We start from the raw sequence: 18,702 nt of genomic DNA on the forward strand, positions 1-18,702 counted from the left end.
CCTAAAGTTAAAAAAACTAGAGCAGGGAGGTGGGTAACGCACACCTTTAATCCCAGCACTTGGGAGGCAGAGACAAGCAGATTTCTGAGTTCAAGGCCAGCCTGGTTTACAGAGTGAGTTCCAGGACAGCCAGGGCTACACAGAGAAACCCCGTCTCAAAAAAAAAAAAAAAAAAAAAAAAAAAAGAAAAGAAAAAAAAGACTAAAAATATTTATTTTAAGACGAGCATTCCAATTCCACATACATAAAATACAGTGTACAGGTAGGTATCTGCAATCTAAACAGCCTTTTGGTTCCAATGTTCTGTCTTCTGCAACTGTCATTTCATCAATACTGAGAAGGGTACTTCAAAGTGTTTTTAAACCAGTAAGAAATACTTAGGATCCCACCCATTATTCAGGACTGCCTGGTCAGCTATGCATACTACAGCTAAAATAAAACTCTCCTCTTCTGAAGTTGCCGCAGGGTTCTTTGGAGTGACTTCTGTGGGCAAGGGACAGGTGCAGCCTAACAAGCTTATCCAGTGAGGTACTTATTAGAAGCAACAGTGCTAACAGGTGTGATCTGGGGACAGACACTGATGGCCCCTTATCCTGCCTCAACAAGAACTGAAGAGCCCATGGGCCTAAGAAAACTGCACTCAACAAGGCCACTGTATATTTTATGCTGAAATTAGTGTTATAGATAATCAGCTTAAAAAACAGTTAAGGATGCCAAAGGGGAGCGTGCATTTGCCATTGCTTCTTTGGGATTAAGCCACCATTAAGACAGTTCGGATATTTGGTGTGTGCTGAAAAACATCCTGAGTATAGTGTCGGTTTTCAAATTGCACTGCCATTAGAACCTTAGCAACCACCATAGCAACATGACTGTCTAATCTGAAGATCAGAAAAAAAGAAAGATTTTAGCATTCTCTTTAAAAGACTGATGAACTTATGAAAGTACAAAGGATCATTTGCTTTTGAAAATGTCAGCTGTGCCACATGGTCTTCCAGAGACGAACCCCAGGTGCTCAGCTTTGACCATCCATGGTGTCTTTGTTCGTCGCTGAGCCCCATCTGTTGTTTTCCATCTGTAGGGAAGAGTTACAATGGTTAGCTTCTGCTGGGCTCTGAAAACACGCTGTCAAGTGAAGCGTGCACACTGCCATTTTCCTTGAAGTTAATAAAGCCGAGCACAGGAAAACACTCACCTTCTTCAGTAGCTTATAGCAAAGTGAGAGGAGCTGGACCACCAGAGTCATCATGGATCTTATCTTTGTGATACACTTGTCAACCTACAGTGACAGAGCATGTGTGTCATTCTAACAGCAGGGCATGGTCATCTACAGCATCACGTTTCTCCATCATGGAGAGCTAAGGTCCTGAAAAGTACAGATCAGGGTACCTGGGGGACTTGAGGTTCCAGAGCGAGGTTAGTGCTGGCTGCCCGCTCTCATGCCTGTCTCCTGGAACCCCAGGCAGGAGGATGGAACAGCAGTGCCGCAGTTCTACCTTAGGCTAAGCATAAGCTTCTCAAAACACTCCACAGGCTGACAGTGCATCCCCTAATCTGCAATTGTTTATACTCCGCCCAGATTCCTCAGCTATATAACAAGAGCCGCAACCCCAAGGCATTTAAGACAGAGAAGGGAAGACTCCAGGTGAAGGACTCAGAAGTGCTAGGAACTCATCTGCCACCTCAAATCTAATCGTTGGTGACCTACTGCTCCAACTGGGTCAGGAACAGAGCAGCTGCTCTCAGACAAGTGTGAAACAAGGAAACAGACCCTGTGTGCACGTTAGCCCAAAGGGCTGGAACTAAGCTGATAGAGACATATGAAACATTCTCAAGCGTTTCCCCAGATAACCCACCCTCTCCATTACCTTTAGAAACACTTTACTCTGCAAAGATGTCTTAGTTATTGTCTGAAGCTGGTGGCATAGAGGAATTAGTTTGTTTATTTCCAGGAGAAGCATAAGTTTGTCATCATCTTTTAGCTGAAATAGAATTTAGGAAGTTATTGCAACCTCAACAAAACTCTTATCTTTTGTGTGTGTGTGTTTTTTTTTAATTTAAAGGAAGCATCTTACACATATCCTGGCTGACCTAGTACTCGATATATAGACCAAGCTGGCCTCAAACACATAGAGACCCACCTATTTTAGTCTCCTGAGTGTTACAACATTTTCTAACCTGTATCTCTTTTTTCCTTCAGTGCTTGTTTTTTTTTAATATAAAAATAAGAATGTCATAGAATGGCTTCATTTCCGCAAACCACAAATATTATGAAATTTTGTGTTTGTGCATTCTAGACAAGGATCTAGACTGGGTTAGATCCACTACTCAAGGAATATTTATAATCGCACAAAAAAAAAAAACACAGTATAATAGAACAACAAAAGAACAGGATAACATAACAGAATGTTCTCTGAATTTGCTCCTAGCCTATGTCCTATATACCTTTGTGTATTAGTAAAATACTTCTAGTGGGGGCATATAAAATCCAATAGCACTGGATAGGGAGACATGCATTACCTGCTTTGAAAATGACTGTACACTTGAAGTAAGCTTTAATCCCTCTGCAGCAAAAACCTGATAAGAGGGAAAACACTATTTTAGATCAATGTCTTCTGGACAAATATACTCAATTCTTTCACACAGTTGAAAAATAACCCAGACACTAAGAATGAACCTCAGAGTTCCAGAAGTTTCTCATTGTATCACAGGAAACATAGGGTTTGGCTAGAATCAGAGATTTTCCCAGACCTAAGACAAAATCCCCAGAGAAGTTCCTCTATACCTAAAGACCTCCAGTTATTCTGTATGCCACACGGACCTGGCATTCACAGCCTCATAAAGTACCTATTCCTTTCAGACAGCATCCCCAAATCACTTCATAAGATCTCCAGTTATAGAGAGGAGTCATTTATCTTCAGCATGTAGCCACTGGTAACTTGATTCAGTAAATAACCTCACAACTGCACACATGTAAGCAAACCCAGTTAACCAGTGGGTTATAGAAAAATAAAAAGACATGAGAATAGAAAGGCCATGACTTGAGAAGAAGAAAAAGCAGGGAGAGGGAGAGGGAAAGAATAACATCAAAGGGCATCATACATGTATAAAATTCTAAAGTAAGATATTTCTTTTTAAAATCCCCAAGTATGAAAGAGCCATGAATTCTGGGGAATGAGGTCAGGCTGGAATTCTGCTGTTTCCACCTAACCTCGCCTGACTTTGCCTCCAGACACATCCCACACCAGCTGTGTGAGAGGACCAGTCCGCACTGTTACATTGTGTTGTAATTTCAGATGTTGTCTGTTCACCTTGCATTTTATAATTTGGAGAACAGGATTATGGAGAGGATGGAAACCATGGCCAGACAAATGCAAGGGACAGTCAGGACACATAAGGCCCCTTAAAACACCACAGCAGGAGTGGCAGACAAGGCTTGGCTGGGATAGCAAGAGCACTTGCTGCTCCTTCAGAGACCCAAATTCAACTCGCAGAGCCAAGCAGCCCCAACCAGTAATTTCAGCTACAGGAAATCTGACACCCCTCTTCTGACCTCTAAGGTCACCACACACATACACACACACACACACACACACACACACTCATTCACACAGGCACACATGCTTGTATGTGTGATTTAGGAAGAAAACTAGTCCTGGTAGTAAGTTAGATCAAGCATATGGGTGGAAGGGTGAACTTTGACCTGGTAGTCATCAGCTTAACACCTTGCCACTGGTGGTTAACGTGATCCCAAGGTGAAATAGCTCTCTGCATCTTTCCTAGGCCTGAAAGGGAAGCCAGCTGGCTTTCACTTAGCTTCAGCTGGCACTGCACAATTCTCTTCCCCTCAAACCTCATCATTCCACATTGTCTCAGTTCTCAGAGCTTCCCTGCTGTTTCTGTCTGACAGAATGTCAGCCATTATAAAGCACAGGAAAGCTGAGAACTCCCAAGTGGACACCACTCCCAACACTAGCCTTTGCTCCAACATGGGCAAAGCACAATGTTTGATGTCCACTCTCCAAACTTAATGCCCTCCCCTCAGTCAATGTCATTAGCATTTACAGTGTCAGTTGAGTCAAAGCCTTTCAGAACATCAGATCATGCCACTGCTTCCCAAGGCTGAGTGGGCTCAGTACCATCACACTTGACAACAAAGGACATAGGGTTGCAGAGAAGCCCGGCCTTCCATTCCACTGAGGCTCAGCACCTCACCTACATGGACTCTGCAAGGTTCATAGCACAACTGTCATCTGTCACACCTGTTCTGCCCTGAAACACTCCGACCCCACTCACCCTTCATCTGTCACCTCAATAATTCGCCTACTCAAATGGCACCTTACAGAAGCCTTTCCAACCACTTCCAGTCATGGTTCCCTTCTTATCCCACAGGATCTCATCTCTCTGAGTACTTGCGAAAATGAAGCATACCTCTAGAAAGTGAATTAAGTCCTGGGAAGTTTTCAGTGGCCCCTCTCCTCTGAAAAAGAATGAGTTATTAAAATAAATATAAGGCCAGGTAGTGGTGGCACACACCTGTAATCCCAGCACTTGGGAGGCAGAGGCAAGTGGATTTCTGAGTTTGAGGCCAGCCTGGTCTACAGAGTGAGTTCTAGGATAGCCAGGGCTACACAGAGAAACCCTGTCTCGAAAAAAACAAAAAACAAAAACAAAAAAAAAAAAAAGAAAAAAAGAAAAAAAGAAAAAAAAAGAAAGAAAGAAAAGTAAAATAAATATAAATATGAGCCTGTAAATTGCCTTATAGAACATTAATATTTTAGAGCATTCTGTACATTAGCAGAACTCAATCTGTAAGGAATAATATGAACATTGATGATATTGTAACATTATTCTTAAAACAAATTTAACTATTACTTCCTAAGTTAAAGCCATATATGTTAATTTCATAATGCAAAAAGAACTGAAACTGGCCAGGTTATTAGTGCTATTTGTCCTTTTCAAGCTGCTTTAATTTTGCTTCATGAATAAATACATGAGATTTGATAATATGTCTCAACCAAACACGTTTTTCTGCAATGAAAAGAGCTCAGAACTCGGCAGAGATTGGCTTCAGCTTCAGTGGGGCATATACAAAATCCAGTTCTACATGGAGAACACTACATGTCATAACACTACTTGTGTTGACCATTTTTATTCATGAGTTTAAAAGCTACCAAGAGTTAGGAACTCTGGAAAATGGAAGGTAAATTCCCACAGAGCAACCAGCAGATGCAGGAGAGGAGCCTAGGCATAATCAGCAGATGCATGAGAGGCACCTAGGCATAATCAGCAGATGCAAGAGAGGAGACTAGGCATAATCAGCAGATGCAAGAGAGGCGATTAGGCATAATCAGCAGATGCATGCTCCAGCAGCAACTTCAGCCCCTGAGGGGTGTGAGGTGCGAGCTGATCCCTCCTGCTCTCCGAAGCATGCTGGAGAAGCAACTGCATCACACCAAAGGCTACAAAGAAAACTTGAAAAACACTAGATTGCCTTAAGCATTATATTAAGAAATATGAATTGTTATACAGAAATAATTATAATACACTATATAAGTGATTATAATGATTTCAACCAATTGCCTAAGCAAGAACTATAGACCTGCCCCCAAACAGTACAAATCTCCTCAAGACTGAAGGCTAGTCTTGATGGACTCACAAGGAGTACCCAGGTGAGGTTGGTATGCCACAAGATTTAAGGGAAAATGTGGGGGAAACATGCAGAGACTATGATAAATAAATAACTTGTGCATTGATCACAAGGAGATACTGACATTATGGAAACATGCCTGAGTGAGCAAGGCAGTATACATTCATGCATTACAGGAATTGTTTTCCTGAACCTTAGTATTTCTGTCCCCAAACCACATATCCCAGGCCACAGAGCTTCAGATTGCCTCTGATACTCCAAGGGGTTGTTCCTCATGTTTCAATCTTTTCTTAACTTTGTAAAGATTTATTTAATTATGGTGCATAGCTATAGTCCCAGTACTCGGGAGCATGAGACAGAAAGATTGCTGCAAGTTCTAGGTCAGCCTGGCCTGTCATCTGAGACCCTATCTCTAAAATAGCCAAATAAGCAAACACGTGAACCAATCAAAATGGCACTGCATACCTAGTAAATAAATACAGAGAATAGGCCATCCTGGACATACTCCGTCCGTGTTGAACTATCTCGTTCTCCTCATCTTCCCATTTCTCAATTTCACAGTCCGCATCGGAGGAGAGCAGCCCCAGTTTCAGGCCGAGCTTGGCTATCTTGGCTTGCTCCTGCAAGCACACAGTAGGTAATCACAGGGCTGTTCTTGGACGGAAGATTGCACAACTTTGTCTCATTAGTGATACAAGACTGTTATACAACCAAAGAGCTTACCTCTGAATCAGGTTTGTCAGGCTTTAGTGATTTCAGGTTTGCATTATTCTTCTGTGACAATAAAAAGATTAGAAAACCTTAGCATTTAATTATGAGGAAAGTTGTTAGTAAGGAACCCTAACTTTACCATACCCAGCAGGTAGTTAAATTAAGCAGCTAACTACATTGTAAATATTCTCCTGGGTGACTTCTGCTCAGAGCAAGCTGTCAGTTCAGAATTCAGGGACAAAGGCAGAGAGGGTCCAATCTGTTTTCTGTGTTACCAGCTGCCCGCTTCTCTTCACAAGGTCTTTAGGGACCTCAAGACAGCACCTGAACTATTCTCAGAATCCACTGATATTGTCCCCAGAGCTCCCTGACTTCTCTGTTACCATAACATTATTGTAACGTTTGAATGATTCTGAAGAAGTGTCATTTGTAAGGATGTTCCTACTGGCTATGACTCTCTATCTCTTGCCTTCAACACCCTGGTTCTGCTGCCGTCACAGTGGCTGATCCTGAAGCCCATGCTGTACAGACCTGACACTTGGAGTTTAGAGTGTGTGTGTGTGTGTGTGTACACATTTAGAGCAGCTAACCTATCTATCAGCATAGTACGTTGTAGAGCATCGTTTGTTTCTGTGCCTCTTCACGTATCTCCCTGGAGGCTTACCACACACTGACACTGCCCAGCACTGTGAAAGGGGACCACAGCACTTAGGGCAAGCTTGAGAAAAGATCAAAGGATGTCACTCAATATGTGTTTAGTAAACATCTATAAGTTAAGTCCATCTGTACATACATGTCTGTGCACGTTTAGGACAGGGAGCGGGGGAGAGGAAAGGGTCATATACCACCTAACAACATTCTGATCAGCAAAAGGGCAAATTCACAAAGGTGGCCACATAAAACTAAGTCATTTAGGAGCTGAGGCGGGGGCTCAGTGGTTAAGAGCACCTGCTGCTCTTATGGAAGATCTCAGTCAGTCCCAGAGCCCGGATGGCAGCTCCAGCTCCAGGGAATCCAATGCCCTCTTCTGGCCTCAATGGACAGCAAGTACACACATGGTGCACATTCATACATACAGGCAAAACACTCATACACATAAACAAAATTCAAGACATCCAAGAGCATCCTCTACTACACAGTGAGTTCAAGGCCAGCCTGTGACACATGATCCCTTGTCTAAAACAACAAACAAACATTTCACTCATCAAGGCCATGGTCATCCTGGGTTATACCAAGTACTCCTGGGATGTTCTTACATGATGAAATCACCTATGACAAATTCCCAGACCGTGTCCCACTGTCAAGTGACAGCTTCCTAATTTATGGAAATACACACACAAGCCAGGAGTATATACACAGACACAAGCAACAAGCAACAAGCAACACACACACATACACACACACACACACACACAAGCAAATAGGACTATCTCTCCTTTCATTTGCCTTGTTATGAGCAGGTACTGTTACTTCTGACCAGTTTCTCTGTCACTCAACATGTGTAAGTAAACATGTATAAGTTAAAATAGCCATGTTTCCCTTCTGTCAGTATCTTCCTTACATCTGGACACAAACCTAGTGATACTCACTATTGAAGACAGAGCACAGAAGGACAGAGAGTAAGTTGGATAGAGAGGCTCTGATGCTACCTATACACGCACACACACACACACACACACACACGCACAAGCCTGTGCTCATGAGAACTAAGCCAACTCCCCCTGGAAGTCACATGGTCTTTAGTTCCTTCCATTGTCTAATCTAGCAGAGCACAAAGCAATATGTGAAGCAAACTCAGTACCTTCTCAATGCGTTTAGGTTTTATTTAGACTTCATTCCCTATCTTTCTTACATAAACTACTTGTGTTACATGATTTTTATTTTTACAAACTGAATTGTAAAAGTACTTAATGAATGTTAAGGGAACTGTAGAAAAGGCAAATGAGCCATCTTTATAGTGTGACCATGTACAGTGACAAAGCTCAGTGGGTAGAGAGGGGCCCTTGCTACCAGGCCTGACAGCCTCAGTCTGGTCCTCAGGGCCCACATGATGGAAGGAGAGAACCAACTCCTAAAGATGGCTTCTGGCCTGCACTTACCTACCAAGGCACATGATCTCATCACGCCACCCCCGCCCAGAAAAATGAATAAATGTAAAAATGAAAACAAAAGAGAAAAGGGAAATATGGTCTAGCTTGTCACCTAGTGGACACTATTTGGAAATGCAGATCTGTTATATAAAGCTGAAGCTTTGCAAATATAAATAGCACAAGACTCTATGTTTGCTCTCTGAAAAAGGAGCTACAGTTCTCTAAAAATATAGTTAGCTGTGCTACATTCAAATAAGGAAGTGGTTTATATTTTGAAATTATATTACTAAAAATTGGAGGGCCCACTGAATTCAATAAAATTTTCCTTCCATTCAACCCCCTGTACTGGAGGATGGAGCAGGGCCTGTGTAAGGAGGGAAGTGTTCCAGCAGTGAGCCACAGCAGGAGCACTCCATCCCAGCAGGAGCACTCCCTCACAGCAGGAGCACTCCATCACAGCAGGAGCACTCCCTCACAGCAGGAGCACTCCATCACAGCAGGAGCACTCCCTCACAGCAGGAGCACTCCCTCACAGCAGGAGCACTCCATCACAGCAGGAGCACTCCCTCACAGCAGGAGTACCCCGCTCTCTTGTTTTGTTGTTGCTGTTCCTTTTGTCTTGTTTTGGGACTCTTAAAGGTTGACATCAAATTCAAGATTCTCTTGCCTCAGGCTTCCAAGGTGTGTACTTCCATGCCCAGCTGTATGATGTCTTTTCTTATCCAAAACTGTATTATAAGAGACCCAACATATGAGGCTGGAGAGATAGCTCAGCAATTAAGAGCACTGACTGTTTTTCTGAAGGTCCTGAGTTCAAATCCCAGCAACCACATGGTGGCTCACAGCCATCCATATCAAGATCTGACTCCCTCAGTGTACAATAAATCTTTTAAAAAATTTTAAAAAAAGAGGCCCAACATATAGTATTTAAAATAATCAACCTGTCTTTCTTTGATTAAATATAGTAGTGTATTAACTATTGTCATTTATTGGATTCAAGGTGGATGAAAATGGGAAAATTAGATAATATGCATACTACCAAACTGCTTTGGTGATAACTTAAGGCACAGATAACTGTTTCTCAAAATGATTTCACAGTCTCATCCTTGTTTTTCTTCTACCTATATTCAGTTTACAAAAGTGGTATGGGTGCAAGTGCCCAGAAGAGAGTGTCTGATTCTCTTCGGCCACAGTTACAGGGGTGGTGAGCTGCCCTCCATGGGTAATGGGAGCCAACCTCAAGTCCTCAGGAAGAGCAGAATGCACTCTTCGGCACTAAGACATCTCCCCAGCCCCTCGTGCTTTGGAAACTCTGAGGATTGATTTGTCTTCTGTTCTCTTTGCTACAGCAGTGATTCCTGCTGCCATTACTGTTGCAGCGTGAAAGTGTCACTGTCTAACTTCTTACTCCTGTTACTCTTTGTTACTGTAAGACCCCAAAAACCGAGGGTGCCCTAGCACCCCACACCCCGGAAGGCGACACCCAAATCACTCGCGAGAAACGGTCTTGATGCAATAGCATGAGGATTTCTTTATTTCCAGAATTCTGGGTTCCATAACCGTGCACCACACAGGGTTAGAGGACTATAGACCCTGAGTGCAGAATTACGACAGCTTTTATAAGTCTACGACAGAGCCCTCGAATCACAAACCAATCATTTCTTAGCATGGAGAGCCCGCGAAATATGAGCCAATTGATTTGTACCACTCCATAGTTTTTAGGCCAATCAGTTTAAATTATCGGAGCCAGCGCTCAGTGAACCAATTAGTTTCCTATAATGTCTACAGCTGCTTGAACTCCTGCTTAGGGGAAATGGCGTAAGTTTACAGAAGATAAGCTTAGCCCATTTCCAGTTACCCTATGGGGCCAGGATCACCTATTCAAGGCCTTTCTGCTAGGTCTAAACAAAGGGTGGGCTCTGGGATGTGACCTTTCACCTAGTTTCTAACAAAGCAAGATAGCATTTTAAACTCCTGATTTCTTGGGGTCATTAGAGTTAGGCTGTATTTTCTATCCTTTCAGTTACTCCTGTTTCTCCTGTTAGACTTGTACTCCTGTTACTTTCTTCGAATACTCTCCATGCCCTCACCACCAGTTATTATTAATACTTATTAATTTCTCTCTTCTCTTCATTTCCTTTCTATATAAGATTAAATATGTACTATCTAATATAGCAGCTATTAGCCACAATGTCGGCAGTACAGTTAGGATGTTATATGAGTAATATATACCCCAGATTTTGAAGATTTAAGATGACTAAAAGAGGCTAAAAATTATCCCACATTCCCATGCCGATTAGTAAAGTGGTGCGTGGATTAATAAAATGGTGTGTGGATTGGTAAAGTGATGCGTGGAGCATGCTGGCAATAAAATATAATACAAAATGAACTTTGCAAAGTTCTTTTTCTTGGCACAGCTACCTAAATTTTTAATTACATATGTCTTTTTCGTTGAGGCAATGAATCACTTTTTTATCTTAATTATTATTATCAAATTTGACTGGACAGTTCCAGGCAACAGAAATCCGCAGCACATAAGCTACTTTTCAACTTGTTCATCATTCAGCACCTTTGTCATCCAGCACCCAACACAACACCCAGCAAACAGGAAGGGCCCAGGGGCACTGATGACCCAATGCCTCTGTCTGTTCCCACTTGCTGTGTAATCACACACCAAAGTGCTCCCCCCTTGTGACTGGGGAAATGGTTATAACTTCCTGCTGGGTGTAGTCTTGGGTTTTTCCCTCTCTCATTGGCCACCAAGATTTCTTCTGAGAAGCCACTTCTACAGCCAGGTTTTATTTGTTTGTTGTTCCCCCCACACCAACTTCTCACGCCTGTGTCTCGGGGCTCCTTGATTGCTTTAAGACAATAGTCCTCATAATAACTGAGCCTGAATCATATCCGTAATTATAAATGTCATAATGTTATCTACAAATGAATCGCTGAGATGATGGCTAGAGGCTATCAGTCAAAAGAGAAAAACTTCCTAAAAGGGACCTTCGTACCCCTCTCCAGCTAATTTATTACTCTATCTTCTTCCTCATGAGAATGTTTTTTGCCTAGGTAAAGGTTACATTTTGTTTGTTTGTTTGAGTCAGGGTCTCACTATCTAGCCTGAACAGCTGTCCTCTAATTCATAGTGACCTGCCTGCCTCTGCTCCCAAATTCTAGAATTAGAGGTGTGGGCTACCAAGACTGGCAATACATGTGTTAATATACAGGAAATAATTCCAACACTACTTGATGAATTAAACCAGAAATATGGAAAAGAAAGCCACTTGCCACGTCACAGATTCCATTATTCTCTGAACCCCCAATACTGGACATAAATATTAAGAGTTCACGTCACGTGTAGGCTGCTGCCCGGAGGAGTAACTCTGAAGAATGGACATGGACTGTCCTAAGGTTTCCCTGTTGCTGAGGGAGGGTAGTGACAACAGATAAAGAGAGCATATTTTAAATTCTAAAGACAGGCATTTGAAGCATGCAGAGCTCCTGTACTTACCATAGGCTTTGGCAGTGAAAGATGGTCATACTTCTCTCCTACAAATAACATACATCACTTAAAACCTTTCTACTGATACAGTTTTATTACTCACATTTAACTTTTACAATAGCAAACAAGAAGGTTACATTAGTTATGATAATATAGACTGTTGATTATACGTGACTCGGATATTACAGCGTAACTTGATTTGCAGACATGAACACCATCAACACCTGCATCTCTAAGGTTCAACCTTAGATCTCTAAGGCATCAACCTACAATGCCAGAACTCACCTCTAAGTAAAGGGACTATGTCGTTGGGATTGACTTCCATTTCCAGGCAGCATCAATCACAGTGGTCCTTACAGCAGCCTGCCACTCCCCAAACCAGAATCCTTGCATCAGGACCAGCATCAGTTCTTCCCTTCCTCCATATGCCAAACCCCATCATCTCCAACTATCATACAGTCCTCTTACTAGGGGAGAGGGCGTCCCAGTGGACAAGACAGGAGAAGGAAGTAAAGCACACAGGTTGGGGGCTGTGAGTAGACAGGTAACATGAAGTTGATTACAGGGAAGGCAGGCACCCCTCCTCTATCTGTCATCTTTCTGGCTTACAGATCAGCTTACAATAGATGATGATTTTGTTTTATAAAGCTAGTCTGTGAATTTAGGATAAGATTTGTGAAATAAATTTTAAAAACAAAACAAATAGTATAAAGAATCAAAATTAGAAGCCGCTTTCACCCATGTTGCTACTTTCCAAATAAATTTAGCATTAACAGATTATTATTATTATTACCATCATGATCATAGGCTATTTATTCTTTTTTAAGGATGTATTTATTTACTATGTTACAGTGTTTGCTTACATGTATTCCTATATACCAGAAGAGAGCACCAGATCTCATAGATGGCTATAAGCCACCATGTGGTTGCTAGGAATTGAACTCAGGACCTCTGGAAGAGCAGCTGGTGCTCTTAACCATTGAGCCATCTCTCCAGCCCTGTCAGAGGTTTCTCAAAACAGGGTTTCTTTGTATAACAGCCTTGGCAGTCCTGAGACTTGTTTTGTAGACCAGGCTGGCCTCAAACTCCATGATTCCCATGCCAGCTTAGCATTAACATTTTAGTGGTGAAAAAACAAAAGCCAATTCTTTGAGTGTCCTGGTTAGTTTTTTTTTTTTTTTTTTTTTTTTTTTGGTCAATCTGATTCAAGTTACTTTTGATCACAGTATTTAGCACAGCAATAGAAACCCTAGGACATTCAGTGACTATCAGTATTTAATAAGTATTGTAGTTGTAAGAAAATAAAATAAATGAGTATAAATTTTTAAAGAAAATTTGAAAAGCAATCACTGAGGTTTTTCATTGTTTTTGGTTTGCTGTTCTTCCTGGTGTATTGGGGAATAAACCCAGGGCCTTTGGTAACAAAGCATAAACCATAAAACTAAACTACAGCCCAGCAATAACTGTTTCTATTTCCTCTTTATTTTCTTTCTTTCTTTCTTTCTTTCTTTCTTTCTTTCTTTCTTTCTTTCTTTCTTTCTTTCTTTCTTTTCTTCTCAAGGCATTTATCTACATGTGAGTGACATGCAATGAATATATACACTCAGGTTAGGGGACAACTTGTGGGACCCAGTGGGAACTTGTAGGAATCCTTCTGCTTGGCCATCAGGCTTGGAGGGCATGGCAGCACCCAAGTTGGGCTGACAGACGCCTTCTTTCCAAGGAAAGTGAGGTATACTCAGCTACAGTACAATATTGATTTTAGGTTGATGTAATAACATGATTTTTTAAGAGAAAGCCTCATGTAGCTCAGCTGACCTCCATCTCACCGTGTAGCCCAGGATGACCCTGAGCACTGATCCTCCTGCCTCCATCTCCGGAGCATTGGATTTACAATCAGGCACTGTCACAAACCCATTAAGCAAAGCTCGGGGATGGCCCTAGGCAATCCGTCTACTAAATAAGCTACAGCCCAGCCCACAGAATGATGACATTTTGGGAACGAAGTGAAAGGACTAACCCAAGGTCACATAATGGTACAACAAACAAACACAAAAGCAAACCTAAAACACACTGCAAGCATGATGTCCAAAGAAAAGGCAACTCAAAGGGCCGGGCACTATGTGCAGGACTCTGTTCTAACAGATAGGTATATTCAATTATCTCTTCCAGGAAGACAGCCTACCCTCTGCTACTAAGTAGAAAACTAAACCAAGGATCCAGGCTTCTGCCTAGGCTGGAGATCTCAGCAAGCTTCTGAAATGGGTTTGGAAAGAGAGGTTGGAGCAGACTTGTGGGCTTTTGCCAGAGCTTGCTCATCCCCTTTAGGATCCATTAGAGCCAGGGTAGAGTTTAAATGCCTGACTGTAAGTGTGAGAGGCTGAGAAAATGTCCTCTCAGATTCAGCTCTCGGCTCTCAGCTCCGCCCTCACTGCAGCACTGACATACTAACTTTTTAAACTTCTACTTCACCATTAATAAACTCCAAGGATATCATAAATGTGATAAAAGGCACATCTGGCATTTACCAAAAGGACCAGCACGGTAAATTGCCAATAGACAGCAACTGCTGTCTGTATGGCTGCACTGTTATAGTTCTGTGCCTCTGAATGACACAGTTGTCATTCTATGTACATGGAGGTCTGTGTGTCCTTTGAGTCCTTTTAACATTCTAATTTCCACTGGACGTTTGGCCTAGCACAAGAGGGAAAAGAGTTATTTTAACTTCTTTTTTAGGCAAATAAAAAAGAGAAAAGATAGATCTCAGCATTAGTCAAACACGATGGCCTAGAGCTGTGAGGACCCTAGACTTAAAGAAAGGCAGGTCAGCTGGGCAGTGATGGCGCACGCCTTTAGTCCCAGCACTTGGGAGGCCGAGGCAGGCGGATTTCTGAGTTCAGGGCCAGCCTGGTCTACAGAGTGAGTTCCAGGACAGCCAGGGCTATACAGAGAAACCCTGTCTCGAAAAACCAACCAAACAAACAAACAAAAAACAAAAAAGAAAGGCAGCTGAGGCCCTCAGTCAAGGGCTCCACCGCAGGACAGGAATCGAGACTCATCTACATTCAGATGAAAGATGACAGTCACTTGCTGGCTAAGGGACATGGAAGAAAGGAAGGAATATAGAATTCCTAATTTTTAAGTCAACATTTATCCTATTTTTAACATTAAATATTTAAATTCTCACCTCTAATAAAATAACTGAATGTTATGACATTAAAGAACATTTTATTTTTAACACCTTAACACTAATGGAAGCCATCCAAAGGAAAACTCTATACCTAGAGACAGACATATAAAGCATAAGACATACGATGCTAGGCAGTAAAGGAAACTGCCAGTTGACACTGACAGAGTAACCACCATGCCTCCCAGACTCCGCAAGGGCGGCTTCACATGGTGTACAAAGGCCAGTGAACTTACCCACCACAGGCAATATCTCAAGTTTACGTAGTCATCAAGGAAAGAGATTCCACCCAAGCAGAAGGAAGGCATTTCAAAAGTCAAATAATTACATTCATTACATTATGAATTAAATAAAACTAATCAGAGACTTTCTGTATTGTACAAGAGCTTTTGTACTAAAATTTTAAAAAATGCAAAAGAAAGAAAAACTGGCTTGATTTCAGTAGGAAACGCCAATTTAGATATCCACAAGTCAAGAATAAAACAATAATTTTGTCATTGTTTCTATGGGAGACATTCTGTTACAAAAAGAACCCATCTGGGCTATAATAAGTTAATTTTGTATCCAAGTCTTGACATTGAAAACAAAACAATGCGGGGTGCATGCCTGTAATCCCAGCACTCTGGGAGGCAGAGGCAGGTGGATTTCTGAGTTCAAGGCCAGCCTGGTCTACAGAGTGAGTTCCAGGACAGCCAGGGCTATACAAAGAAACCCTGTCTTGAAAAAACCAAACCCCCGCCCCCCCAAAAAAAAGATTATTAAAAAAAAAAGAAAACAAAGCAAAGCACTAATATAGTTATATTAATATATATCCATAAATACACATAACTAAAAGCTGTGGTAATATGCTTCAATAAATGGGCAGTTTCTCACCTCGTCTTCCTTCAAACACATCACTGATTTCTCTTAGCAGCGTTGCCATGTCACTAATCTGAGATTCCCAAGCTTCACAAAACACATCCAGGTTTTCCTTAGCAATTTTGCTAGACGGATGCAACGTCAATGTTTCAGCAGCAGAAATGATCTAAACAGGCACCAGAAGCATGCGTGTGACCTTTAAAGTCTCAGCCCCAGGAACCATCCTGGACATTAGTCCTTACTGGTGAAAGTTTGCCTTGCCATTTCTGGTTATCAGTCAGTATTTTAATAGCATAATGTGTTACCTGCCTAACTTGAGATAGTTATTCTGCATCTAATAGAATCTTATTCAAAATACTAGCACGGCCAGAAACATTGTTTTTGTTGGTATGGGTATTCTTTCTTATTTCCTTTTTATTTATTTGTTTATTTATTTTTTGTTTTTCGAGAGACAGGGTTTCTCTGTGTAGCCCTGGCTGTCCTGGAACTCTCTGTAGACAGGCTGGCCTCAAACTCAGAAATCTGCCTGCCTCTGCCTCCCAGAGTGCTGGGATTAAAGGCATGCGCCACCACTGCCCAACTCGTTTGTATGTTTTTATTTACTAATGCTATGTGTGCGTGCATGTGGGGTGTGTGTGTGTGTGTGTGTGTGTGTGTGTGTGCGCGCACGCGCGCACACATACACACACACAGGCAGGTTGGTGTGTATGTGGAGGTTTGGTTGGGGGGCACCCTGCGGGTTGGTTCTCTGATGTCACTGGCTACTCAGCAGTCACCTTTATGCACTGAGCCATGTAGCTGGCCCTGCTTTGTTTTTTTAAATCAATGTCCTTAGGAATTATTAAACTGAACTATATTTTGTGGCTTGTTACATTATTGATATCTTTCTTTGCAAGTGTATTAAAGTGACCTGCATTAGAAACAGCTTCATTTAAAATAAATATAATTTAGTGTTTCAGTGAAATGTGCCAATTTCAGTTTGGCAGAAAAACCAGATAATCCTGTGGAATGCCAGCCACGTTCCAGTACACATTACCAGCCAAGGCCAGAGTCCGCCTTCCTCCCCTCAGCAGATCTGGCCTCCCTGATGCAAGCCTTTCTGCTCATTTCCTCATAGTCGGCTACACAGCCCAATAACACACAATACAGAAAGAATAACGTGCCATTTCCATACCTGTTGGCCAGTCACCTGAAACGTTTCTTCTGCATGTATGCACGTTATCTCAAGGGGTTCTGTGCCAGATACATGCCGCAACAACCGGCATGTCTGCAAGAAAACATGTCTACAGGTTACCTTCCACACCCTCATTCTTCCCATAGGATTCTTATGTTTACAAACCCAAGAATGAACCTGTTCATGACTGAAGGCCCAAAGCTGGAGCCAACATAGGCAGAGCGTACTATCTCCACTCCCTATCAGACTGAGGCAAGAGTCATGAGATGTGAGAACCCAGGGAACCTTTGAAAAGTCTAGCTTAGCGCGTGCACTGCTGCATCTGCCCCCAGAGTCCTGCTATACTACCTAGCATCACACACTGCTACGGTTCTCCCAGGGCTGAGACTTTCCCTCAGCATGGATTAGGTAGGCTGGTTATAAAAAAGCAGAAAGCCTCCTTTAGAGAAAATGAGTAAACATCATCTTTAAAAGGAAACGTTTTGATTTTGTTTCCTAAAATTAGTTTCTCCACAGCCATAACTGATTTTGACAAAAAGCAGAAGCAAATCTATTAAATAAAGGAAATAAATAGCCACTTTGAGAACATTCCCTAGAGGTTTCCAGGCTGCTGTGTAGACAAGGAAAGGAGAGGAAGCCAGGCTCAATAGTAGATGACCTTTAGGATTGTTGAGCAGGGTATATAATAAAATGAAGACTGTATTTGTATACACTGTGGTAGTTGGAATGAAATGGCCCCATAGGCTCAGAGAGACGGGCACTATTGGAAGGCGTGATCTTGTTGGAGTAGTGTGGCATTGTCGGAGGAAGTGTGTCTCTGGAGGCTGGCTTTGAAGTCTCAGAAGTTCACGGCCAGGCCTCCTGTGTTTCACTGTCTCTGCCTGCTGCCTGTGGATCAAGATGTAGAACTCTCAGCTCCTTCTCCAGCTCCATGCCTGCCTGGATCGCACCATGCTTCCCACCATGATGATAATGGCCTGAACCTCTGAAACTGTAAGCCAGCCCCAGTTAGATTTGTCCTTATAAGAGTTGCCTTGGTCGGGCTGGAGAGATGGCTCAGTGGTAAGAGCACTGACGGCTCTTCCGAAAGTCCTGTGTTCAAATCCCAGCAACCACATGGTTGCTCACAACCATCCATAATGAGATTTGATGCCCTCTTCTGGGGTGTCTGAAGACAGCTACAATGTACTTACATATAATAAATAAATAAAACTTTAAAAAAAAAAGAGTTGTCATGGTCATAGTGTCTCTACACAGCAATAGAAACCCTAACTGAGACACAGTAGCCAAGACTAATTAAGAAGTTTTCTGTTTTCTTTCTTCTTCTTCTTCTTCTTCCTCTTCTTCTTCTTCTTCCTCTTCTTCTTCCTCTTTTCCTCTTCCTCTTCTTCTTCTTCTTCTTCCTCCTCCTCCTTCTCCTCTTCTTCTTCCTCCTCCTCCTCTTCCTCCTCCTCCTCCTCCTCTTCTTTTCTTAACTAGCAGATATGTGGTAGCATTTTCAATGAGTTAAGATCAGCTGGAATTATACAGCGAGTG

At 42.2% G+C, this 18,702-nt stretch overlaps 1 protein-coding gene across 2 annotated transcripts in view; it reads right to left on the reverse strand.

The window, feature by feature from the left end:
* Positions 1-196: 196 nt before the first annotated feature.
* Positions 197-18,702, reverse strand: part of Ctnnal1 (catenin alpha like 1) — a 54,580-nt gene continuing 36,074 nt past the window's right edge. For both annotated transcript variants that reach the window (XM_052176518.1, XM_052176519.1), the window contains 10 exons: positions 17,167-17,259; positions 16,008-16,158; positions 11,957-11,994; positions 6,371-6,421; positions 6,113-6,267; positions 4,429-4,477; positions 2,518-2,574; positions 1,866-1,979; positions 1,193-1,276; positions 197-1,072 (listed from right to left, as the gene is read on the reverse strand). In XM_052176518.1, coding sequence (XP_052032478.1) covers positions 1,013-1,072; positions 1,193-1,276; positions 1,866-1,979; positions 2,518-2,574; positions 4,429-4,477; positions 6,113-6,267; positions 6,371-6,421; positions 11,957-11,994; positions 16,008-16,158; positions 17,167-17,259 — 852 coding nt within the window. In that variant the 3' untranslated portion in view covers positions 197-1,012. The remainder of the gene's footprint in view (positions 1,073-1,192; positions 1,277-1,865; positions 1,980-2,517; positions 2,575-4,428; positions 4,478-6,112; positions 6,268-6,370; positions 6,422-11,956; positions 11,995-16,007; positions 16,159-17,166; positions 17,260-18,702) is intronic.

Source organism: Apodemus sylvaticus, chromosome 3 (genome assembly GCF_947179515.1).
Source record: "Apodemus sylvaticus chromosome 3, mApoSyl1.1, whole genome shotgun sequence".
Classification (NCBI taxonomy): domain Eukaryota; kingdom Metazoa; phylum Chordata; class Mammalia; order Rodentia; family Muridae; genus Apodemus; species Apodemus sylvaticus.